The following is a 26,249-nucleotide window of genomic DNA, read 5'->3' as shown; positions in this document are numbered from 1 at the left end:
TAATTTTGGTGTAAAACATCGTCATAAATACAGCTCAAGTTATACACGTTCTCAGTTAGGTTCATCGAGCTACAACGACAATTAGCACCTGTAACCATTCTAGCACCTACAGATGCTTTATCTAACCCGATTATTAACAAACAAATACAAACTTCCATCCTAAGAAATATAACAGGTTGCCTCACTCCTGCCTAAACAGAGCAAGAACCTGATCAGACCTAAGTCCTTTTCCTCTTGATGCCCCAGCTTGTCTACCTCCTAGCTAGCTAGCATTTACAATGCCAAGCCACCACCACCATTCTTCTTAACTGTCTTACTCAACTGGAACACAGGATGCCGCCGTAGCTTTTGCATACCTTTTCGCAAGCTTAGCCGGTGCAGTATCCCCTCAGCTTCCATGTTGTCATATTCATCTTTAACACTATGTCCGAATGTTCGCCTTTTGCGTGTGGATGGTGAACTCCTCCCCAAAGTGCATTCATATTTCTCTCCAACATCACTCTTACTCCGAATGCTCAATAAGCTTTCACTGTTGTCGCATTCCAGTCTCTCTAATGTTGTACTCCTCAAGAGGTTTTCAGTGGCAGCTTCCTTACAGGCACGATCATCAAAAGCTTGCTCCAATAGAACCACTTCAGTTGTGTTCAGTGCGAGCAATTCCTCTGTGTTTCCAAATGAATCAGTGAATAATGTGGTGGCAGCTGATTCTTCTCTTTCACGCAGGGTTTTCATGATAAGTGTCTTGAGAAAGTTCATCACTTGGACTGCATGGATCAATGCAGTCAAAGGATCAGCCATCTGCATTAGTAAAGAACACCATGATCATCCACAAGAAGTCCGACTTCAAGTGATTCGCAAACAAGTATGCAAAAGATATCAACTACTAGAAAGACCTATATGCAGCATCATATAAGTAATTAATACCAAGTATCTTCTCCAGCGCCTCATTTGAGCTTGATTTAGGTACTCATGGAACATGATGGAAAGAAGAACTTTTTTTCTCTTGGCAAAATCTCATCATTATTAGTGTTGATGGCTCTAATAGATTGAGAATAATATAAATGGAAATAGAGGTAACAATTGAAAAAAACAAAGTATATATACATATAACGAGCCAACAAATGATAAAAGCTAAAGCACCTGAGTCATGTTGGGTGCAAACACCATAGCAATGTTCCTTGCATTCATCTTGTTCTCATGTTCATGGTGCACCACATCAGACATCAAATTGATTGCCCAGTCAAGCAATGCAGCTTCGGTAGGAGGAAGTGACTTTACAAGCATGGTGCACTCCTCTTCTGTATTGCAATGCATCACCTGTTCTGGCGTCAAAGAATCAAGAACTCCAGATGGAAGCTCTCTAAACCATGCCTGATTAGGATAGAAGAGTAATCAACATATTGTGACAAACAAAAATCCGAGTAATACAAACATCAGGTAAATATCCAGCAAGACTATTCAACCACGTAATTAAGTTAGCAGAATCCACGAAGCCTAGTATCTATCCACAATAACAACTAGCCACTGTCATGGCTTGTTGGGGTAATTCAAGAGAACTATCCCTCCCAAAAGAAGGTAGATTTAGAAAGAGGTCTTGGGTATGGCGTCGTCATTGAAGATGATGTTTTTCAATCATACAGCTCCGAACTGATATTCAACACATAGCATAACAAATATAACTTGTCAAAGCGAAACCAGGAGTAGAAGAACAGATTGTATAACTTAGGTAAATGAGCAATGAGTTTTAGACAAATGATAACTAAATCAATAAAGGCCTTCTCCCAGAGCTAAAAATTTCGTGTAATAATTGCTCAACAAGAAGTTGGATCAAGTATTAGTATTCTATGACCTCATTTAGTACAAAAGATTATCCCATATCTGATAAGAGTGAATAGCAATTTTGCCCGATATAAAAAATAAATAGCAATTTACCCCCTATGGTGAATTGCAATTTACCCTACATTTTGAAAAATACAGAGAGATAAATTGTTATTTTATTTTTCATAAGGGACTTGTTTGCCTATTTTCCATAACTCAGGTAGTTAGATTGGAATTTACCCTATCTGATAATGATGCAAAAATACCTTTATCAACCCTGATAAGCAGTGGACATCAATTCCATGTGGCACAATTCCTCTATTTAGCTGGTTCCGAACATTCTCTTCTTGACTATTCTCAGCATTGATCCTGAAAATTCCTTCTGCCTTGAAGTAGAAGACAAAAACAATAATCAGCTTATGCTTATTGTTGAAAATAATTGGAAATTACCTCCAAGAAAGGCTTACTTGGAGTCCGCCTTCTGAATACAACCGGTTTTGCATCCTAAGAAGAATAGTCGGCACACTATTTCCTCTATGGTCATAGGAACACTGCATCGACTGTGCAGAAACTCCAAAAACACTAGCACTGCAAACATGATTTGGGAGAATACCCGAGGTAAGAGAACTGTTTCATCTTACCAGATAATAATATGACAAAGATAAAAACTTGAATAAGGACAACAGACAGGGCAGCTCTCCAAATGTTTCGCACAGCCCTTAGTGAAAATCTCAGATCATACATAATTGCCATCTGGCTGTGACACCAGAACTTAAAAACTGGAAAAACCCATAGCATAAATTCTTCAATCTATTGAACTCTTGCGCTTAGATGGCCTGCACGGTCACTATGTATGATGTCACTGTAACGATGCAAGTTCTGTGATTAAGATTCACATGATTGCAAAGACAGATTTGATTCAGGACAAGCTAAAATAGCAAGAAAATTTTCATTTCCGAAGAAGAAAATGCTGGTATTGTATTCCTTTATGGGTTAAAAACTAATCCACAAATAGTAAAAATACAATCTTCCACAATATTGTTCCGTCCAAAGGAACTTAACAATTAAAACTCTGCCTAGTAAAATTCCACTATATACAATGCATAAGTCATAAAAATTAGATGATTTGCACATTAACGACCTCCAAGAACGGCCCCAGATGCTTGCATTTTCAGCTTACACTAGGCACAAACAAAAAATCAATTATCTTAAATTGAATAATAAACACCAGTAACTTGAAGCTTGTAGTTATAAACAAAACTGGATACACCACACCATAGCATGCATATGTATGCAATTAATTTCTCATCCACCCCAACCGCAATAAGATAGTGCATTTTCATTAAAGAGGCAAAAAGAAAAAAAAAAAAGAAAAAGGAAGGGGGAGGGGGAAGCAAAAATAAGGAATTGCATTGGAAAAAAGTTAAATCGAAAACAGGATGCAGGAGACTTCAACCTGGCGCTGGGGGGCTTACGAGGAACATCGGGCTGAAGCTCAACGGGTACGCCCAGAAATCCGTTAAATCGGTCAAAGGTGACGTGGGACACATGGCGTACGTCTGTGGGCCATCCAATGTCCACGTCCGACGCTACGTCGTCGGCCTCGAGGCTGCACGTGACCAGCGACCTCCGCAGCGCTGCCGCCACCACCGCCAGAACCGAGAACTGCGGCTGATTAATTTTACGACAAGTGTTGTTAGAATTACGAGCAGTCCGGCGGGGGCTTATAAAGGGAGTGGTAGCGGGATTGTCGAAATCGTCATCGTCATCGTCATCGTCAGTGTTGATGAAAGGCCTGAAAAAGGCGTCGTCCTCGTCTTCTTCCTCGTCTTGGTCTTGATCTTGGTCTTGGTCTTGGGAGGGGGTGTGTGGCGAAGTGGTAAGAGGCGGCATTGAGTTTCGGGGTCCTAGAGAGCAAGACTTGGATCGGAAAAGGCGGACCATAGCGAAGACTGGAGTTTGGAACTTATAAAGGATTTAGAGTTTGGATACGCGGAGAAATTAATTGGGAATGGAAAAAGAGGGATCAAGAATAAATGCAGGATGGATTAATGGGAGGGGGAGGAGCGGAAGGGGGAATAAGAATGAGGATGAGGAAAGAGGAAATGAATGATTGAGAGAGAGGGTGGTGGATTTATCAGATAGAAAAATGGTTTCTTCGGATATTTCTTTGTTGGTTGGTATTATTATCATGACAAAGTAAGGAGTATGATTGAAGAACGATAGTTACAAAATTTACTAAGTGTGTGTGTGTTGTGTCTACATCTATTTCTACTGCAGTAATGGTAGTGGTAATGGGGAAGGAGTCACGGGTGGGAGAAGAATGACTGTATGTGTATTTGTATGAATGAGATGAGAGACAGTAAGTAAGAGAAGAGATGAATTTGAGGAGTTTGGAAGTTTGTTTCTTTTCCTTTTTCCCAGAAGCATCCCATTCCAGGTCCACACTTTTATGCTCTCTTTTCCTTTTAAACACAGCTATGCAAATGGCAAATGCAATGACTCGCCCTTTGCTTTTTTGTTTTTCCTTACTGTAGATTATTAATCCCTTCACAAGCCTAGACGGACCTACACTGCACACATGACACAACAACAACATATATGGCCTTTTAAACTTATTAGGGTGTTTTGGAGGGCTTATAATAATTAGGTACGTACAGAATAAATTTCTTTAGAATTAATTAATTATGTGAAATATTGGGAAAGTGAGAAGGAAGGGAGTAGGGAGGGTTGAGGTGAGTTTTATTGTCCCGTGGACGTGGTAGCTGGTGCAGGACAAAGACAAATGCCTCAAATCATGTCCCTACCTCATTCAACTACATGCATCTTTTATTACACTAAGGATGTATATATGTCGTTAACCAGCATAACATATGCATGCGCCTAATTAACTTTCACTCATCAATAATACATATATATACACACATAATAAAGGAAAGTAGCTGCTGAAGATGGAATGTAAGGCATGAATTAATTTCTCCTTTATGTATATTTAGTTGGGTTTGGATCTTGTTTGGGTTGCAGCCCATTTGGATGGGTGAGGTGGTTGGTAAAATACAACTGCTGCAACCTCTCACCTCATTGTTTCTGTCTTGGACCGTATCGGAAAATATATCAAACTCTCCTCCCTGCATATATCTATGAGGAGTAATTGTTGTTATTATTATTTTTAGTCATGATCATGTACGTACATGCATAAATGAACATGCTAGCTAGGCTGGAGTCCAAACAGTTCAAAAATTTTGTTGGTTGAGTTCTCCTGGAAATTGAAGGTCAATTCACAAGTAATTAATGTACGCAATTGATCATCGTCGTCTCTGTACATACATCAGAATCATCATATAGATATAATATATAAATTAGTAGTGTACGTAGTTTGTGGAGGGATGGAGCAGACAACTCACTGGTCCTCACATCGCAACAGATGCAGTTGGATGGGCAAGAGATGATTTCTAAATTCTGGCAGGATACGACGGCATTATTGTAATCAACGTGGTTAAAATTTATTAATTGGGAACTAACATGGTTAAAATTATTAATTGGGAACTGACTTGGTGCATTCATCTTGGACTTGGACTCATCATCCAAGATTTTCTTTTATACGTGGGTGCAGGGTGAGATCAATTGAAGTGATCGTCGTGCTTTGACGTGTTTTGAGTTTATCAAGTGCTAATTACACACACACACACATACACAGAGGGTTGGAGTCTTGGGGAGATGTGGTTTCTTAGACGTTGGATGTTTGATATAAGAAATTGGTATGTAGCCCCACATTGTTGGTCACATGAGGGCACATGGGATGTTCCTTTCGCCTTCTCCATCCACAATCCACTTACTTTATTAATACCACCACCACCACCATCACACCCAATTTTTACATTTGCTCATAATATATATATATATAACCCATTTAATACACCCCATCATTTGTAAATATATGCAATTAATTATTTGTTATATTACAAAAAAAAGCATTAATGCTCTAAAACTTACAGTCAAACAAATATATATAAAAGCTTAAATTTTGTTCATGATTAATCAATATTTATTTTTGTTTTAAATATGATGTAAAATATTTGTCAAACTGTTAGATTTAGGCAAATTATATATCATAAATTTTAGTTATTTTGATTTTAAATGAATGTGTTATTGAGAATAGCGGTAGTTGTTAAGGGATTTGGAAATAGGAATTATGCGGGTGCACTGCCAAAAACTTTCACATCCTACGTTTAAATAGATAAGAGTGTAGAGCTAACTACACCTAATCCACTCCGCAAGCACCAAATGACAGTTATCAGGAAGTGAGAAATAAATATATGTCACCATCATTTCCTACCAATAATAATAATGATTATGTGTAGGTGTGGGTGTAGAGGTATATATAATTGTTGTAGTAGTGAGAATATGGGGCGGGTCGGGGCAGGTCATGTGAGTGTGTGATAACTGGGCTGGTAGGCTTCAAAGAAGCCCTAGTAGTTTTTTGAGTTGGATGATGATGATGAGAAGAGAAGATGTTGATTTAAGAAAGTTGGATGATGATGATGAGAAGAGAAGATGTTGATTTAAGAAAGTTGGATGATGATGATGAGAAGAGAAGATGTTGATTTAAGAATTGGCATCCCACACTAAATAATATGCTTGCTCGACTCATTAATGTTGATGATGGCTGTTCCTGTGCAGAATCGGCCGGCAGACACAACGCACAACATGAGCATAGCAGTTGGATTGAGTACGAAAAAGAAAAAGGCACACTGGACACAATCATCCCACTAATCAATTTCTTCTTTCGCTCAATCTCCATTCATTTCTTTTTGTCAGATGAGATGCCAATACTCATTCCTAATCCTACTTCAATTCTCACTCTCTTTCCCCTTTTTCATTCTATTATTTTATCGTTTTCTCGCCCTAAATTTCTCCTTCTCTCTCCAACTAAAATCTCCACCCTTACTTGCTCTGACTTTTTGTTATTTTGACCCTCTCTTTTCAGTTTCTTACTATACTTTTTTTTATTTTTACATATGTATACTTATATTATTATTAACAAATATATATATATGAGAGAATACGAAAAAAGGTATGCAATTTAATTTAAACATATATTGCTACTGTTTATAGGCGAGGGAGAGAGAGAGAGAGAGCGCTTTTGAGTTGACACACTCTGCTGATGGGGCAGTGTTACGGTAAGACGATCCCCACCGGAGGCGGAGACACCGATGGGTTCGCCGCCGCCACCTCCACCACCGTTGCCTCCGATGGGGAGGATCGCTCGTCCCACACGCCTCCTCCCCACGGCACTCCATCCGTCAAGACCACTCCATCGAGATCCTCTGCCGCCAACAGCCCCTGGCCCAGTCCCTACCCCTTCGGAGCCGGCGGCGCAACTCCTTCTGGGGTCACTCCTTCGCCGGCCAGGTCCACTCCCAGGAGGTTTTTTAGGAGGCCATTTCCTCCGCCGTCGCCCGCGAAGCATATTAGGGCCTCACTTAGAAAGTTGGGGCAAAGGAACAAGTCCCCTCGAGAGGGTCCCATTCCGGAGGATGCCGCTACTGTGGTGGTGGAAGAGACGGAACAGCAGCACCACGCGCTTGATAAGAATTTCGGGTATAACAAGAATTTCGGAGCTAAGTATGAGTTGGGGAAAGAGGTGGGGAAAGGGCACTTTGGTCATACTTGCTATGCCAAAGGGCGAAAGGGGGAGCTCAAGGACATGCCTCTTGCCGTCAAAATCATCTCCAAGGCTAAGGTTTTGTTCCTTCCTTTTCAACGATAATCTATTTTTCCTCCTTCAACTTCGAGCCGCAGCTAATGTTTAATCAAGCAATGCCATTCTTTTTTATGTGCTTGTTTTTATTACTTGAGGACATACTTTTATGGCGCTTAAGGGTTGGACCGTGGCCTCTAAAAGGAGAGGCAAATATGTCAGGCAGTACGAAATTAGAAGCCAATAGTTATTATATCGGTAATGAGTACTGGACTGCAATCATAACTTTCAAGGGTGGGCTAATCTTTTAGAAAATTAGTTTACTAAATACTAACTTCTCATAATTACAAAATTTGGGACAATTAGTTTTATCAGTTAGAGATTTCCAGTTACTCAAAGCTTTCATTACAAATTTTTATTGTCTGTTGCACGATTTTAGTTTAGATAGCCAAATGTCTCTGCAGATTGTGGTGGAAGACAAACGTGTCATCAAGAACCCAAATCACCCCACTTAACAGTCTAAATTTGATAGCTAGCTGGGGATAAAAGGTACTATTGAACAAAGATGGAAATACATTGATCTCAAATAACTTCTAGGTAGAGGAAGATAAAAATGTGCTAGAATGACTGGTGAAATTTGAAAGAGGAATCTTCTTTTGGCGTCTGACTTTAGGTAACCAAAAGTGTATTCTGAATTAGATTGATTGATGGGTGTAATAGCAGAGAAGTAGACTGAAACACTGTTGGAGTTGTTAATTCCAAATCCTTATGATTTTTTTCATTGGAAGAACCATCTGGCATTTGAAACCAAAACTGCACAATTTCTTTCCAGAAATGTTTATTTAATGATGTAACTTTGTAACTATATATGGATTAACTGTATAGCCTAGCTGAAAGATCTTTATTAATATAAGAGTACTCTTAGGTGGCTCCTAACACTATTTTTCCCGCATGACATATTTTGATAAAGTGACCATAATATGTTTCTGACAGAAATGAGTTTTTCATCTAAACTTTGAAGTAGCCTATAATAACTGACTTCATGCATTTCCTTTTCATCAAGTATGCCCTGTAATAGCTAAAGATTACTGTTCACGTCCATTTGCTTAATTGTTAATTCATTTATCTCTTTATGTCTCAAGAGAGGTACTGTGTTTACTCTTTAAGTGACAGAGACAAGGTTAGAGTACAGGTCTTATTGGTGAATTAGAAACGGACAAGATAGAATACCAAGTTATTGAAGAATTTTTAGTGGATGGGAAAATGGAGAACCATTGTATTGCCATGTCACTGGTGACAGAGTCTATGATCACAAATTAGGGTAATTGCAGAGACTGAGGTTGGCCAATATTTCACCTGACTATTTCACTGACTGGGGTGGGGTACAGATTCAGTTCCGTAGCGTATGATATATGTATTCTTCTGTGAAGAGAGATCTAGAAAAATGGAGCTAGAAGTTGGTGGAAATTTTAAGATTGAAGTAGAGGAGCATTTGTGATAGGAGAGAGAGGGGGATGAGAAAAAAGATTTCTCTATTCCCAATGCATCATATTTTTATGGCCATTAATATTGGTTTCTTAAATTTGTTTTGCTGAATTTGGATTCCATAATCATTATCAATGATGTTCCTGGAGCAGATCTTTTGTTCAAGTCTTGATATTTGGTGAATGTTTGTGTTGGTGTTATCCATAAAATGACTGTTGGGGAGATTGTGGTATGCTTTGTGCTAAGATACTCTCACTTCAAAATGATATTGGAGAGGCAGAATCAGCTGTTGGAAAACTACCTTTGGCTCCAAAAAAATCAATCGTCAATATGTAAACAATGCTATATGGATTTGGTTATCCTGATTGTTACATAAATTGGGTACCTATGGATAATGCTTTTGGTCATCTTTTATGCCCAACAAACCAACACCTTACTGATGTTTGCTTTATTTACTAATCCTTTTATCTTCTGAAGCTTGACTTGACCTAGGAATGATTTTATCATAGAAATAATGGAAGTTGGTTCGATCAGACCTTTTCTCTTTTCAAAAGTATTTTTGAGGTCTTTTAATTGATCTAGAATATCTGATGGACATATAAAAAATAAAATTTAATAGATGTACCTCACCATTCCTTATTGGTAGTTCCATTTAATGTCTACATAAAAATTGATCTCCATAAAACATCAAAGTGTCTTAGCTAGACAAGATGCACATAAATATTTGTTCTGACAGTGACACCAATTTTTTATAAACCGAAAGTTACTGGTATAAACCAAGGGTATGAAAATTTGCCACCAAACGATAGCAATCATTACGAATTTGCTGAAAATTTAGTTGTTTTATTTTATTCAGATGATAAAGGTGTATGACAGCTGTAAACTTTTCATTTTTCTTTTTGGTGGGAGTATTGTATTATGGATTATAGTCATATCATGGAAGATTTAAAGATCCTCAAAAAATTTTATGCTTGTTTTGACAAGGAATTCGGTTGTTATAATGAGTGGAGATTCAAATTGTAGGAGGGTAAAAATGGATTGAAAATATCTAGAAAACACCAGTCTCTTTTCTTCTTACAAAAATTCACTTATCTAACTCAATATGTTACTAATACTTTAGTCCTTTTTCCTTCCTCTAAATCTATATTTTGTGCTAACATGAGATCTGGCATATACCTGAACAAATTTCTTCTCAGATGACGACTGCAATATCCATTGAAGATGTTCGCAGAGAAGTGAAAATTTTGAAAGCTCTTTCAGGTCACAAGCATCTAGTAAGATTTTATGATGCTTGTGAGGACGCCAATAACGTCTACATAATAATGGAGTACGTACATCCTTATCCCGTATTCTTCTCTCTCACACTTGTTGAGTGTGTACTTTGAAACTAATGTTGCTATATGTTTCTGTTACACTATCTTTCAATGTGGAACTTTGTATCCTCATTCTTTGCCAAACAAAATCATTGTACTTTCTACTATAAAACTTGTAATACATTTCCTATATCCAGCAAACTTGTTCTATTTTCTGATCTGGGATGCTATTTCTGATGCTTGCTTGTGTACATAAATGGAAGTAATACCAAAGCATGTCAAAATTTTCTAAAAGACCCTCTTTGTATGCAGAAGTTACTGACCGATACCAACTTGCTCAATAATATCCTCAAGTGTAGAACATACTTATATTTTCTGTAGTGTATTTTAACTTCTTTTTTAACTCCTTTTTGTCTGATATGATTAATCTCAATTTCTTTTTGATTTTGTATTTATCTGTTTGTGTTGAAAGATTCACCTCTGAGAACTGGAAAGACATCTAATTTTATGTGAACAGTACAAGATTCAGATTACAAGGGAACAAAACAATTGAACTCATTTTCTAACCTGTCTAGACAGTTGGAATATATTTTAATTATGTAGGGAGGTGACAGGTGGCTTTTTAAAATTTTATGCTATGACTTTTTGTGCTGTTTGAGTAAAATAATTTTGCTATTAGCTCTCTCTCTTTCTTTTCTTTCAGGTTGTGTGAAGGTGGAGAATTGCTCGACAGAATACTGTCAAAGTGAGTGATAATGCATGTCTCCTAATACCTAAATATGTTCGGTTGTACATTATATTAAAGAGGATACGCCAGAGATAAAGCAAGAATAGCTTTTTGTTCTAATTGTAAGCCATCTGTTCGATGGATGCAGCAAAACTTATAGTGGTTTATTCATTACAGAGGTGGTAGATATACAGAAGACGAAGCAAAACTTATTATTGTTCAAATTCTTAGTGTTGTTTCATTTTGTCATCTTCAAGGTGTTGTCCACCGTGATTTAAAACCGGAGGTATATGCAGAGTTTCTTTTTCCAACTAGTTAGCTAGATCTCATAAATGATGAATGTGACTTTCTGGTCTTGATATTGATGCTAATTGCAATTTGCAGAATTTTCTATTTACCTCTAGAAATGAAGATGCTGACATGAAGCTCATTGATTTTGGTCTTTCTGACTTCATCAGGACAGGTAACTACGTTGAGTTCTTTGTTTTTTCACCCCTTTATCTGGTGCTCTCAGTAAATAAAAAACTGCATGGTACTAACTCTTGTTGTAGCCCATAAGATTTGCTTCCATCAGGCCATGTGATTGTAATAGGGTACTTGTTAGTCAATCCACTTGCCTTGTAGCCTGACCATTGCAATATGCTACAAGGCACAGGTAACGAGTTTGAATTAGATCGATCACAGTTTAGCGATACTTTCTTGGATCACTCTTGAGTTATTTTTTAAAAAGATATTTGCTAGACGCTTTAGCTAATTCTCTGTTGGCGTTCTTTGGAATATTCTGGATAAACTTTAATCATTATATGTCAGTCATGTCTTCCAGGTGAACTTTGTAACTTCAGCATTTAATTAATTCCCACTGCTTCTTCAGAACTTTTTTTAAATTTCTAGCTTTGGCTGTTCATCTCTCTGAACTTGCACTGATGTAAAATGTTTCTTTGTTTAATAAGTTGATATATATTAATAAGTCTCCTAGTTTATGAAGTGGATTTCAGTAGACTTGTGTTGTTCCTTTTGTTCCAATGGCTGACAATGCTAGTGCCCAAAAGTTGCTGCCGTCATTGTGCAGCATTGCACTGCATTCATTTGTAATTTTCTTTCTGCTTTCCTTCAATTGGATGTCTCAGCTTTTCAATTCTCTCCCATGTCATGGTATTTGCAGATGAAAGACTAAATGATATTGTCGGAAGTGCTTATTATGTAGCACCAGAAGTTCTCCATAGATCTTACAGTGTGGAGGCTGATATTTGGAGTATTGGTGTCATCACCTATATTTTGCTATGTGGAAGCAGACCATTCTGGGCAAGGACAGAGTCTGGTATATTCCGTGCAGTTTTGAGAGCCGATCCAAACTTTGATGACATGCCTTGGCCATCTGTCACACCGCATGCCAAGGACTTTGTAAAACGACTTTTAAACAAGGACTACCGGAAAAGAATGACTGCTGCTCAAGCTTTGAGTTAGTAATTGTCCCATGAGTTGCTTATGTTTTTTAAAGTTATGATTTCAAGTGCTTATAAGTTGGCATAGTCTAGCTGAAATGTTGCTTTTCTTTCTTAAAGTTCATTTTATGCATAGTTGTTGCTGGAGCCCGATCTATTTTATATTTCTTTTTGGGATCGGGGTCTTGGAGCGAATAGCTTACCCTATTACTTTTCTGTAAAACTGTAGTTATCAAAGCAATGACTTTTGCATTAAGGGACAACAATTTGAAAATGGTCATCTAGTATTCTTTAACTTTGCCACAGTGTCCAGTCCGTTCCTGACATTGAGATTGATAATAAAATTGCATTTCCTTCGCTTGTCAATGATAATATGCTGAATATGTCTTTGCAAATACAGCTCATCCATGGTTGCGGACTGAGAACCATCCTATTCCATTGGACATACTGGTCTATAAGTTGGTGAAGTCATATCTACATGCTACCCCTTTCAAACGTGCAGCACTAAAGGTATGCGTATCTATATATTATTTGCTAAACCACTTGTATACTTTTGCTGATAAATGTTTACTCCCTCTTTTTTTATTTGGGCTGATTAAAAACTTAATTCTTAGCACTTTGCTCTAATATTACTCTATTGAATGATTACAAAGTTAGTTCGCGTTCTTATCTCCATCTACTACTTATTTCTGCATTGTTTAAGTTCTGGCATACTTTTTAAAGAAAAAGTTTCTATATCACAGTTAATTATTTCAGTTTACTTTAGTAATCGAAAAATAATTTTTCATAAAAGAGTTTCTTGGCCTTAGTGTTTCTCAGCTGTGAATGTTCCACTAAAATCATTTGCTCATTTCATAAATAGTTTTCAGTTTTTGCTGAACTGCATGACCTGCTATACGGTCAAAGTCTTCCGTCTTACAATCAACCTTCTAATGCCTAGTCATAACAAAGCAGTTTCAAGATTTATTTTACATTTAATAACAGATTTTCTTGACATTGCTCTTATTGCATGGTAGGAAAGGACAGATATTTAGTTCCAGTAAAGTAATGTGATGATAACTGATGTTCTTTTCATTCTTTTGGAATGCGCTTGATACTTGATGTTCCTTAGTGAAATAATTCTGTGCACTTTCTTCCTATGTAGTGGCATGTTCAACCAACTGATGCAATTTATTTCAGTCTGACGCATAACTTGGTTATAAGAACTTGATCACATTTTTATAGTGAAAAGTTAGATTTTATGAGCTGCATGCATGTTTGTGTATTACATGTACCGCGGCATAGATATTTATGCTCTTAAATATGGTTGTCGTCATTGTTATACCAAATTGATTAGTTTTTGCTAGTCTGGAGATCAGAAATCCTTGCAATTTAAGATGAAAAAGGTCATTTTTTTTTCTTCCATGCTGGTAGGCTCTTTCAAAAGCACTGACCGAGGATGAGTTGGTTTATCTTAGAGCACAATTCATGCTTTTGGAGCCTAGCGAGGATGGACGTGTCTCTCTCGAGAACTTCAGGAAGGTTGTCAATCTTACATGTCCTTTACTTATCTCCCTGACTTTCTTGCTCCTCTCTCCCTCACGACTTAAACTGATTCTAGTGCACATAAATTTCGTCCCACCTCCTGCTTTGCCCTATTATATAATTGTGCCCTTAGGGCGTTTTCTAGGCTGGAGATTTGAATAAACTACAGTGCTGTTTAATGAGATGTGGAAATAGAGAATCCAGAAAGGAAAAGGAAAAATAAGTGCCATGTGGAAATAGACAGACTTTATTTTCTAATTTCAAGCACTTTGCGTTATGATCAAAATGTGATTTCTTCTGAGGATGATGCGACTTGATTTGCAGGCCCTTGCACGAAATGCTACTGATGCTATGAAGATGTCTAGGGTCCCAGATATTCTACATGCGGTCAGTCTATGCACTCAAATCTCATTCTCTTAAAAATTTATTTCATGACATTCATATAACTACATCAGTACTGTAACATTTTAGTCTAGTTTCTTTCATGTGGATCTAACTGGTAAATGGTGGAAATGGATATCTTTATATTGGGATTGTTCTTTCTAGAATTAGTTACTGAATCCCAGTAAACTTGTGCTTTTGTAATGCAGATGGCACCGTTGTCTTATAGAAAGATGGACTTTGAAGAGTTTTGTGCAGCTGCAATTAGCACGTATCAATTGGAGGCCCTTGAAAACTGGGAGCAAATTGCATCCACAGCTTTTGAGCATTTTGAACAAGAGGGTAACCGAGTGATATCAGTGGAGGAATTGGCTCGGGTATCTATAAGAATTGTTCTAAGTCTTGATAAAATGGTGTTTTATAATTGGATTTGATGATGGGATGAGATTGTAATTTTAACATTGGATTTGATGCAGGAGTTAAATGTGGGGCCTACTGCTCATTCTATGCTGAGAGATTGGTTGAGGAGCAACGGAAAACTCAGTTTACTGGGGTATACCAAATTTTTGCATGGTTTGACGCTTCGTAGCTCAAACATGAGACATCACTAGCACTTTCTTCTTAGTTCCTCCTCTCTTTTTTTGTTTTTTCTTCAACCCTAAGATGCATATGATCAGTGATAGCAATTTCAAAAATTAATACATTTGTTGGAGGAACCCTCCCCCTCCTCCACCCCCCCACCCCACCCCCCATAAATAGAGGGTTGAGGAAAAGAATTTAATTGATGTACAAATTAATGTAGTAGTGGAGTTGAGTGAAAGGATATGCCATCGATCTACAAGTCAGGAACTTGTCCAGCTCTGCTTTACTTTCTTCATTTACAGACACTAGAATCGAGCAAACACAAAGATTGATCTCTCAAGTTTTTTAACATTTTTATTTTTCATGTCTACGAGCAGGCAACCCACAGATAATTATGAATATGCATATACATGTGTGTGTGTGTGTTGTATGGTGGTTGGTTGTGAATTATGATGATGGCCCTCTTGTTAAATAAACAAAGTTGAAGCGTACTTGTACCCTTTTGATTAAAGCCCCTTCTCTTCATTTCTCACTGCTTGAAGAATTCCTTTCCTTCTTTTTGGTTTGGTTTCTCAAACTGAGATGCTTATATTTTTTAATATATTGCATGTAACGATTGAGAGGACCAATACAAGCTTCTTTAACTGTCCAAAAATTTTTGGGTTTAGTTAAGTAAAAAAAGCAACGGTTTAAAAACTGTTCTTATCCATTTCTTCATTCCCATCTTTTAATCTAATCTTCCTAATATATACATATATATATATTTAGTATGGTAACTGTGGAAACGGACCACGGATCAGGGCCGGACTCCATCCTCATGTCCCAAGGAGAAAGTAATTAATTACTGTAGGAGACTTTATATATTGACATTTCTACGTCGCTGTCTTTGAGTTATACGATACTATATATGTCAAATATCACAAAGCTGTATATGTAATTTTTCTCAAATAAAGAGGTAATAATTGTAATTAAATCAAAATACAGGGGTTTGCATGTAATGTGTCGTAACTATTACTATTACCTATGTATGGGTGTTGGATCACAAATATATAGTTGAACGTATAAATTTGGGCGCATCCCCTGAAAAATGTATTTTGAAAGTTAAAATTCTTTCACTGCCAATTGATGCTCGTCAATCATAATTCGTTTTTATGGCATTTACGATGGTCGTCTTTTCAATCTCATATGTATGCATACATGAAAAGAAGTAGCTAGTCTTGCAATGAAATTATTATGGTAAGTTACCTTGAATTTTCAGATGCGTACTCCATGAAATGAAATTAGTATAATATATAACTAGCTCCATTGACTTTGACTAGATGACTAATTGTCTTGTTCTAGGGAATGTAAAAGACTAATTAAAAGCAAATTAAAGATTGTTACTCTTAAACAAGGCTTGATAATACTACTTACAAAATATGTATAAATATCTATTAGATGATATTGTAATTATAGAGCAAGCTCGGAATGTTCACATGTAAAACACGAACAAGAACGCCACTGCATGCCATTAATTAGTTAGTTAACTCAAGAATCAGGATCCAGACATGCATGCAGCTTAATTAATCTGTCTCAGAAACCCCAACTACTAATTCATTATACCAACAAAACGAGGATGAGGATGAGGTGAGGGAGTAGTATCTGCATACCATTGTAATTAATATATGTGCATGCATGTACCCCATTTAATTAATTATTTTTAACACCAAATAGTATGATGTGTCCCTATTGTATTTGCTGTTATGTAGGTAGGGTATCATCTTGTACGTAATTAATCCACCACTGCCCACCTCATTATGTATGTTAAAGCCTTAATTCTATTCTTCCCCATTGCACACCTACACTAACTAGTGCATAAAGAAGAGGAATAATTATTATTCATCAAAGTTGAAAACGCCAGATCTCATGAATATCTTAAACCCACTACTCAGATCTGATACGGAATGAGCCTAAATTAGAAAAAACCTTGAATTATGTTCAGAAAGAAAAAGGAAAACCCAATCATCTGACACCAAACACCATCATAACCTGTGAGAAAACAGAAACGAAAAGGAGGGCAATGATGAAAACCTTTCTCTCAAGAAACAATTTTCAAACTCAAAGTCAAGATCCCTTCATCATTACACCAATCTGCACCCTGCACACACTGAACAACTTCCAAAAAGTAAAACCCATGTCTCCAAACTGCCAAGTTATCCACCAAAACTGCCAAAAAAGAAGTGAAAAAAATTGACAAAAATGTATGTAAAGTGTCGGGCTGGGCTCAAGCAAAAACAAAAATGTTCTGCCTCACCTTCCCTGGAGATCAGGCAGAAATCAGTCATCCAAAATCCAGTGGGAGCAGAGATTGGGGGGAATGAAGCCTGGTCCGACGACGACACCATGATCATAGATCTGTAATTTCTTGAATCATAATTAACTAGTAATCAATCATAATAGAAACAGTAGTCCTCGAGCCAGACAACATTCCCCTCAAAAGATAAGCTCCCCTTTTGTTGATGATCAATATCAACGTAACTACTAATCCACCGTCGTCGCAGTCGTCGTCGTCTAAAGCCTAATCCTAATTAATTACATCACCACTTATGTATATATATATATATGTATGTCCCCATCTCGCTTTCTGGCCTCTCATTCCTTTATCCCCCAAAACTTTCGCCTTCTTTCAAGGGAGAGAGAGAGAGAGAGAGAGATGCACTGAAGAGAATGATTTGTTGGAGAGGGTTATAACAAAGGGGTGGTGAAAAATGTTGAAATCCATCCAAAGTAAAAAAGACAAAACCCTGACCCTAACAGCTGGAGTTCCAGAAATGACCACCAACCCATGCACACACATACATACACACAGTGATAGGTGTGGTGTTCAAGTCTCTCTCTCTCTCTCTCTATATATATATATATATGTATATAAATGTATATATGTATATGTCAGCCCTATATATATAGGTAGCTAATTAATTGGATAAAAGATGGATGCATTTATATTTCTTAATTAATTCCTAAAAGAAGATGATATTATAATTAATAGTGAGTAGTGATGCTTTGCTTCTCCAATTAAACTTATAATAATAGAGGACTCAGTACTGTATGTAGGTAGGGCGAATGAATGAATGAGTGGGCGTTAAATAAATTAAGAGAGATTGAGTAGAAATGATGAGTGAATAATTAATAATTAACTAAGGGGTGCGGTGTTCAAGAAATGAATTAATGAATTGAATACAAATGCGTGAGAGGAGTTCATGTTTGAGCTGTCGTCCCATATATATATATATATATATATATATATAATTGGGATGAATGAACACTAATTTTATAGCTAATTAAGAAAAAAGATATCATTAAAGAGTATGGGAAAAAGTAAGAGGAGGGGTCCCGTCCCTGGTTGGACGTGTCGTTTTGTTTAATTTGATCATAAAATTAATTTTGAATGATTACAAAATCAAAATGAAAAATTCTAGTATAATAAGTAAATAATATAGATAAAATCTGTAATGAAATATTCTGTACATGAATTGTTTTATGGGGCTATGATGCGTAGAGAAATGATATTGATGATGAGAGGTGAATTAATTAATTAATGCCCCATGCCCCAGGGTAGATGCCATCCCATCCCACATTTATTTGTAGATCTTCTTCATGCATGCATGGGGACCATATCAACAAGAGAATTAATAATAATATTTATGCTTAAAAATAATGTATATATATATATATATGTATTCCCATTATAATTCCAATTCACACACAAAACACACACTGGCATGGGTAGTCTCAATATGATTTATAATGGATTATATATATATATATATATATATATATGGTTGAGTTAGTGATGATCAGATACCTACTATATACACCTCTAGCTAATTAACTGTAAAATGATGACGAGATATATATATTAACAAAGTTTTTATATCTTCTTAAAGAATAAATCCCAAATCTATATATTAAGTAGTATGCACGTACCTACTTCTTGTTAATTAATGTCTACATTTAAAAGAGTTGAACAAATTTCCCATTTCGATTTTGTTTTGATGTATTTGTTGTACGTACGAGAGATGGAAAGTGCCCTTGGTAGCTCCAACAGGGGTGCATGCCTCCACCTTTAGATTCTATTTCAAAACAAGATGACACACATACCCACATGGGTGTGTGTACAAATTAATTATATAAGAGTACTGGTATGTAGTAGCTTCATAAACAAAGAGAGCGGACGACGGACACGCTGCTCATGTGCTGCTGCCTCCCGATTTCAACAAGCATAGGAATTTGTGCATTCATGTCTTCATGACTACATACGTACAAATGTGTGTGTGTGTGTGTGAGAGAGAGAGAGAGACAAGATGACAAAATTAGACGACAAGTAGGTACGGAAAAGTTAGAAGAAGTAAATGTCAAATCCTGATCAATCCTTTACGACGTCTAATTAAAAATTGAAGCTTACGTGAATGATGTGGTTGGACGGTAGAGATTTAATTTGAGACGTACAATACAAGCATATTGCAGGATGAGGGTGGTGGGTGTATGAATTAATATTAATGCAAACATATGCTTTAATTATCAAAACAATTGAATTCCTGTATGCAGCCTGTTTTAATTTTCAGGATTAACAACCTCTAATTACTTCATTTTAAACTATATAGCTCCTAATATCCCTGCACTACAAGCATTAATTCTACAGCAGCTCCCTCTACTTTTAGATGACATCATCAGTACAAGAAAAACATATATATTCAATATAATATTATAATTCAATAGTGCAAAAAATTGTCTATATATCTATATATATAGATGGGCCTCTTAATTTAGTATTGAGCAATGAGTTGGAGAATGGAGAGGCCAGATATTTTTTTGAGGGGAGGGGAGCCCATATATTCAGCCCGCTATTAATGCTCCATAATTATGTAACCTGTTCAACTTAATTATTAGCATTTTGTCTCTAAACAAATCAGCTGCACCCTCCTACTGCACCTTTATTTTTATGCATTTTGTTTGTCTCTAAACAATAATCATTATATATACGTTTTTATTACATATCACATTAACTATCATCATTATAATTTTATTTCTCAACCAATCACATACGTAAAAAATATCTTATTTCCCATTCAATATAATTTTTATAACTAAAATAAGATAACATTACAAAGGATAGTAACTTTATTTTGAGTGAATTAGAAGGTAAATGAGGTGAAAATGTTTTGAAGAGGAAGGGGGGTGGATGGCATTCGGGAAAACAAGTGTGTACCAATACCAGTAATTTACAGTGGAAAGGTGTCGGTATTGAGCGACTCCACCACCGATTTGACGCCACCTCCTCATTATCCGCGTTTGACCAGAGGCATGTGGCGCATTCTGCTTAGTTGATGTGTGAAATGACTTGTCCCCTGCTTGCCCCTAATTTTATTTTTGTCTTGACTGACCATGGTTTCAAAATAGGAATTTCTTTTATCATATAATATCTGTCTGTCTGTCTGTAGAGAATCCAATGACATATACACAACATGTATAAGCGTTAGATTAGAAGTGGGAATTGGGATCTTCTCATGTTTTAGTTGCACACTCAGACTGAATGACTCAACTCGACAGGTCGCCATTTGGTTTTCTCCTTGTCCATTTTCGTTGGTTAGTTCTTTTCACTATTTAAGCAGCTGGGCATCTTCAGTTTGCATGGAAGATATTCATTTTTCTCCAGAAATTGGATCCAAGATATTTCTGATCCCTGCATCTTATTGTTTTATGGATTCGATACCACATTTCTACACATTACACCCTCCTCCCACGATGACAAACAGAGTTATTGAAGAAAATGAGTTGTTGAAAATGGTGGAACCTGAGGTAGATAAGTTCATTGACATCATCAAGATTGGAAAAGTCTCACCCGTCCGAGGGCTATCAGTGCTGGGATTTCTGGTCTTGATTGAATAAATCAATTGAAAGATATGTATGATCATTGCTGCTTTTTTCACTACTCTCAACTGTCTTTCCTATTCAATCACAACTGAATAACTTTGCTAATTATTTTCTTTCAAGGAAACATTTTGTTAATCCATAATTAGATTGTCGTAACCTTTGGTGTTACCCTTCTTATTTTAAGCATTTTGGATAATCGAATATTAAGAAAACCTCCAAAACCCGACACTGATGATCGAATATTAAGAAAACCTCCAAAAAAAAAAAAGCATTTAGGATAATCGAATATTAAGAAAACCTCCAAAGCCGACACTGATGATTGGTCCTCTTTTCAACAAAAGAAACGATTAAAAAAAAGTGTATAAATTTGAGGGTTAGGAAAAAGTGTGCAAAGTACCGAGGGTTTATATGAAATGAGCCACCGCTCAAATGTAGCTCCGCCCATAACCAAAAATTGGCACCACTGTCGAAGCCCCATTCCTCCGGCGGCGATATACGTTCTCTTTGCCCTCTTCTTGCTGGGACTATGCGTCTCTGCATTCGTCCTCATTGTAATTCACAATGCCCTCTTCTTCCTCCTCCTCGTCCTCTGTATCTCAACTCTCCTCGCCGCTTTCGTGCTCTGGAATTCCAGAAATGCAGCCCTTTCTCTTTTCCTGATTCTGAGCTCAGCTTGGCCACTCATGGCCAGCTCGTTAAGATTACTGGGGTATGTTCCAAATATCAGTATGTTATTTTTATATGACTTGCTTTTTTTCCTTTTAAAAAATTGCATTAGTTTTTTATGGGATTTCGTAAATTCCAAATCTTTTGTCTATTACCTTCTCTTAGGACCCATTTTTTGTGTGCAAAAGACTCCTTTCTTGTGATTCTCGTTTCTTTCTTAATTGGTCGATAACCAATGTGGTGGTTGATGTAGGTCGCTCAAAATTAGGATTTTTGGATTGGGGTCGTTAAGTCGGATCGTTGGGTCGTGATCGCTGAATCCTTCTTTTAAGTTAGCTGAAGTTGATCCTGAGAACACAGCAAACGTAAGACTAGCCGAGAAGCCCTCGGCGATGCCCCTCCGATACTTAAGTTAGAAAAGGTGGGGTTGAAAATGAGATCAAATTAGAGCATGAATATGGCGGTAAAAGTAAGTGCTGAAATCATATTTGAATAATCATAAATGAGGGTATTTATATTTGTACGGTACTCTCTACATGTGCGACACGTGGCTCCAATGAGAGCGGGCCACGTCACCCTCTGTCAGGCATGCTACCGCCACTGTTGCACCTGTGCACTGGGGCCCACCTGCGCAGTCATAGGGTGCAGGTAAAATTGCTAAAAATAGGGGGATATTTCTATAATTATGTAATTTCCCTCATCAGTGGTATTTATAGGCGTTGTGAAAACCTGGGTGTAGACAAATCAGGTTTGGAGAATAGTGTGTTGCTATGGTGAATGATGTAAAATTTATGACTATATATGTTGAAATTGCATATGTTATCAGCTAGCTTGCTGATAGGACTATAAATGAGCTCAACATGGCTTAAATCGTCCAAACCCAACTTCATAATCTAGTTGAGTTATTATGCTTTTAGACCAAACTAAATTAATCGACTTCAATGCTTGAATTTAGTTCAACCAAGCTGGTTCAGCTTGTAAACTTTTAAGTATCAGCATCGGAGGCTTGACTTAGTTCCACCGAGCATGATATAAGACTCAACTCTCTTTTCGGTTGAGGTATTTGTCATTTTCAACGCTTGCATTAAACTTGAACAAAAGATGGAAAAGTGAAAACAAACCAAGTAGAGCTCATCTTTTACATGTCATTTTCTTCTCTGGCAATGGCATACATCGTTCAATCCTCATACAGTACTATCTAATAGATCTACCGGGTTAAATTCAGGCTGTCTCCTGAGGAGATGTCTCCTTGGAATCTTCGTATGAGAAAATTTCCCCATTTGTCTATGCCTCTACCTTGTTGTATGAGTACAGGAGCTGTGCTTGAAGCCTTCTAATGTGAAAGACTTGTGCGTCCTCTGGAGACTGGCATATTCAGAGGTATGTACACTTTGACCTGAATGCTGACCTTTGTTTCGGGACTTGCAACATCCAATAATGTGCAAATTACCTTAGAGAGGGAAACTATTTCTTGGGCAGGCGCTATTTTTATTTCTAATGTTTTCTTACACTTCCTTACAGCCTTAGATCTGATATCTTTATTTTGACTTCCCCTTTTACTTTAGGTTAGTTCAAGTAAAGATTACTAAGTTGCCTCGTCCTCTAGGCTTTTAGTATTGCCAGTCTTTTATGCTCTTTCACTGCTATGCATCAAAATATGAAATAAACAGCTTGATCACATACATCTTACTCATTAAACTTGAGAAATACACCTAATATCTCTAGTAGCTCTATTGAAAATTGTGAATATTGTACTGACTAACTTCTTCATAATCCATTGGAAGTATATTGATACAACAACTACATGGTAAAACTCCACTCGACAAGAACTTGATATGGTCTAGACTCCAATTCTTGATGGTTGATGAAATCTTCAATCCTCATTGATTGAAATGATAAAGTATTTGGTTTATTGTTAGTGTTCGCAATGCCTGGAGAAAGAGAAACAGTAGCGATCGTCAAATGTAACATGATGCTTGAATTTCAAGTATAGGACAGGCGTCCTTGCTGTATCAAATAGAACATTACCCAGACACCTGGTACCGCCTATATATATTGCACCCAAGTTACCAGAAAATGTCATCTACGGCGAATATTTCTATCTTGCTTTTTATGTCGGTATTTGTTCAATTTTATTATTTTACAATGTTCCTCAAATGTTTCTGAAACATTCTTTATATAACAATTCACAGCATATCTTACAAACAAAATTCTATTTCATCAAAGCGTATGGGAACATTGCAGCGGAGTAGAATAACAGCTACAACTTACAAGCATGTAAACACAATTAAACTGACAAAAACTAATAACCCTCAGCAAAAGCTTACCACTGCTACCATCATAAACGATGACTAGGCAGTCACAAAATATGAAAGGTTGACGATATAATAGAATTCAAAATCAATTATATCATAATAAATTACTAATTCGAAGCACCCAAATATACTTAATATCCAGATCCAATATAACTAAAGAAACAATACTTGGTCCATTCAGGTCAGTACAAGCTGTTTAAAATTCATAAAGCTGCTACAAGAAAAATCACTTGATAACTGGCAGATGCGCATTCGCATGTCTACTTGATCTTCTTCTTTGGCCTCAGCTGCAAAGGAAAATCAAATTCTCAGTCAGAATCTTCTTCCACCTTCATGGATAGATGTATAAGAAGAAACAACTCGATAAGATGGGTGAATCAACATTTACCTGGTTGCTGTGCCCACACTTCTTCTTTCTACAATTAACAGCACGAGGATGCAGACGGGCATAACATCTGAAATAAAATAATCATAATCAAATGTCTCTGAGATGCAACAAGTATATATAGCATTCTTATTAAAATCTATTGGAGGACTATATCACCACCATATGGTGCATCACTATGGACAAGTTTGCCAGTTAAATTTTCTAAGTCCATAATTTTGAGTTTATAGTAAAAATGTTGAAGGTTTTGACCAATTTGTCTAAATAGTAGAATGAGATGTTGCACTTCTAAATTCATAGCCGTGAATTCAGCTTTTCCTGAACCCAATTAACAGACTATTCAATCTTATTTTCTTAATAACTTTAATCAGCAAATTTCCACTTCCATATACACATACACTGGAAATATTTACTCTATTTTACAATTATGGTACGGATAACACCAAATGGGGGGTTGGGAGGCAACAAAGGGAGGAAGGATGCGGGATTTATCTTTTGATATCACATATTGTAATGGGAGACATCAACATTCACTATATCTTTTCCCCAACTTCTTCCATGTCAACTCAGATCAAAAAAATGTACACTAGTTGAGCGAACCAAGCTCAGTCCTCCATCTTTCCTCCCTACAAACCAGATGGCATCACCCTCCCAATTCCAATTTGTTTCCAACTACCCTACCAAACATAATCTTGCAGTACTTATGCTGGAAAGGGTTTAAAAAACATGTACTTGCAGAGCTAGAACCACGCCTTTATTCACAAACTCATGTAATTCATCTTCAATCCAAAGTCAACAAATTCCACATTAATGATTCAGCAATCAGCACAAATATCATACACCTAAGAGTAAAATACAAAAATAATAAATAAACACCAGATGTATCATACACTTATTCCGTTGCACGCATGACGAAAACTGCGAGTCTCAAATTATAAATAAATAAAATAGAAATACTAACTCAAAATGCACCTTTTGGATAATATATAAATTAGTAACAGATGATGGAATACATGCAAAAAGAAAAATATTACGCTTACTTGCGGCAGATCATCTTGTCCTGGTTGTACTTCCTAGCCAAAGCCATCAACGATGGCTCGATAATCCCCCCACGAAGCCTCAAAACCAAATGCAAGGTCGACTCTACACAGATAAACAAATATCAATCAAAAAGTCCAGAAACTTTAAAGTTGAATAAAAGCTCACCACTAGCAAAGTGCATTACCTTTCTGAATATTGTAGTCCGCGAGTGTCCGGCCATCCTCGAGCTGCTTCCCAGCAAAAATCAAACGCTGCTGGTCCGGTGGAATTCCTAAAAGTGACATATGTAGTTTCAATTAAATAACAAAAACGTTTGGAAAATCACAGACATGATGCAAAAGGTGGAATTCCTAAAAGTGACATATGTAGTTCCAATTAAATAACAAAAACGTTTGGAAAATCACAGACATGATGCAAAAGTCGGGGAGCAGCAAGAAATACCTTCCTTGTCTTGAATTTTGGCCTTGACATTGTCAATGGTGTCGCTCGATTCGACCTCGAGGGTTATTGTCTTTCCGGTGAGGGTTTTGACGAAGATCTGCATTTTCGCAAATTGAGCACTCGCCGCTAGATATTTTTTCAGGTAACAAGAGAGGAGGCAGTAGAGTTTTTTATACAGAGATGTTGTGAATTAGGGTTTTCCGTTAGGTTGGGCTTGTATAGAAGTCCACTGCAAGGCCCATCTGAAGACAGGCTGGACATGCACTTGGATATCTATTAATCATATAATGGGCTGGGCTGGAATTCCGAAAAGGGGAATGGTAGGAAGAGTAGTGGGTTTGACGAAAATCACCCACATTATATGTAGGAATACAAGATTGTCCAACAAATCAAGTGACACAGAATTTACAGTTGAAACCAACCTTATATTTTATTCTAAACAATCAAAATATAAGGATCCTCAAGCTTGCGTACAATGGATTACATCCACTACTCACAGAATACAAGTACAAGCC

At 36.9% G+C, this 26,249-nt stretch overlaps 3 protein-coding genes and 2 long non-coding RNA genes across 5 annotated transcripts; 2 read left to right on the top strand and 3 right to left on the bottom strand.

Annotated features, from left to right (window-relative positions):
- Positions 1–4,196, bottom strand: LOC105174034 (rho GTPase-activating protein 3). The gene is made up of 5 exons (XM_011095999.2): positions 3,275–4,196; positions 2,286–2,406; positions 2,085–2,204; positions 1,141–1,371; positions 1–798 (listed from the first exon to the last, which is right to left on the bottom strand). Exons 1-5 carry the CDS (start codon positions 3,760–3,762, stop codon positions 274–276), a joined length of 1,485 nt encoding a protein of 494 aa, XP_011094301.1. The 5' UTR covers positions 3,763–4,196; the 3' UTR covers positions 1–273.
- Positions 6,891–15,343, top strand: LOC105174025 (CDPK-related kinase 3). Its single transcript, XM_011095986.2, has 11 exons — positions 6,891–7,561; positions 10,201–10,331; positions 11,021–11,062; positions 11,222–11,330; positions 11,429–11,507; positions 12,207–12,503; positions 12,887–12,996; positions 13,900–14,007; positions 14,335–14,397; positions 14,601–14,768; positions 14,868–15,343. Exons 1-11 carry the CDS (start codon positions 6,983–6,985, stop codon positions 15,000–15,002), a joined length of 1,821 nt encoding a protein of 606 aa, XP_011094288.1. The 5' UTR covers positions 6,891–6,982; the 3' UTR covers positions 15,003–15,343.
- On the bottom strand, positions 16,833–17,774 carry LOC110012565. Its single transcript, XR_002287735.1, has 2 exons — positions 17,267–17,774; positions 16,833–17,178 (listed from the first exon to the last, which is right to left on the bottom strand). It is a non-coding gene; the product is annotated as an uncharacterized LOC110012565 (long non-coding RNA).
- On the top strand, positions 20,440–24,077 carry LOC110012436. Its single transcript, XR_002287610.1, has 2 exons — positions 20,440–21,595; positions 21,806–24,077. It is a non-coding gene; the product is annotated as an uncharacterized LOC110012436 (long non-coding RNA).
- On the bottom strand, positions 23,960–25,892 carry LOC105174019 (ubiquitin-60S ribosomal protein L40). Its single transcript, XM_011095975.2, has 5 exons — positions 25,735–25,892; positions 25,478–25,564; positions 25,293–25,395; positions 24,256–24,322; positions 23,960–24,154 (listed from the first exon to the last, which is right to left on the bottom strand). The coding sequence occupies exons 1-5, from the start codon at positions 25,835–25,837 to the stop codon at positions 24,128–24,130; spliced, it is 387 nt and encodes a 128-aa protein (XP_011094277.1). The 5' UTR covers positions 25,838–25,892; the 3' UTR covers positions 23,960–24,127.

The sequence above is a fragment of the Sesamum indicum genome, linkage group LG1 (assembly GCF_000512975.1).
Source record: "Sesamum indicum cultivar Zhongzhi No. 13 linkage group LG1, S_indicum_v1.0, whole genome shotgun sequence".
NCBI classification, from domain to species: Eukaryota; Viridiplantae; Streptophyta; class Magnoliopsida; order Lamiales; family Pedaliaceae; genus Sesamum; species Sesamum indicum.
This window is presented reverse-complemented; position numbering and strand designations above follow the sequence as displayed.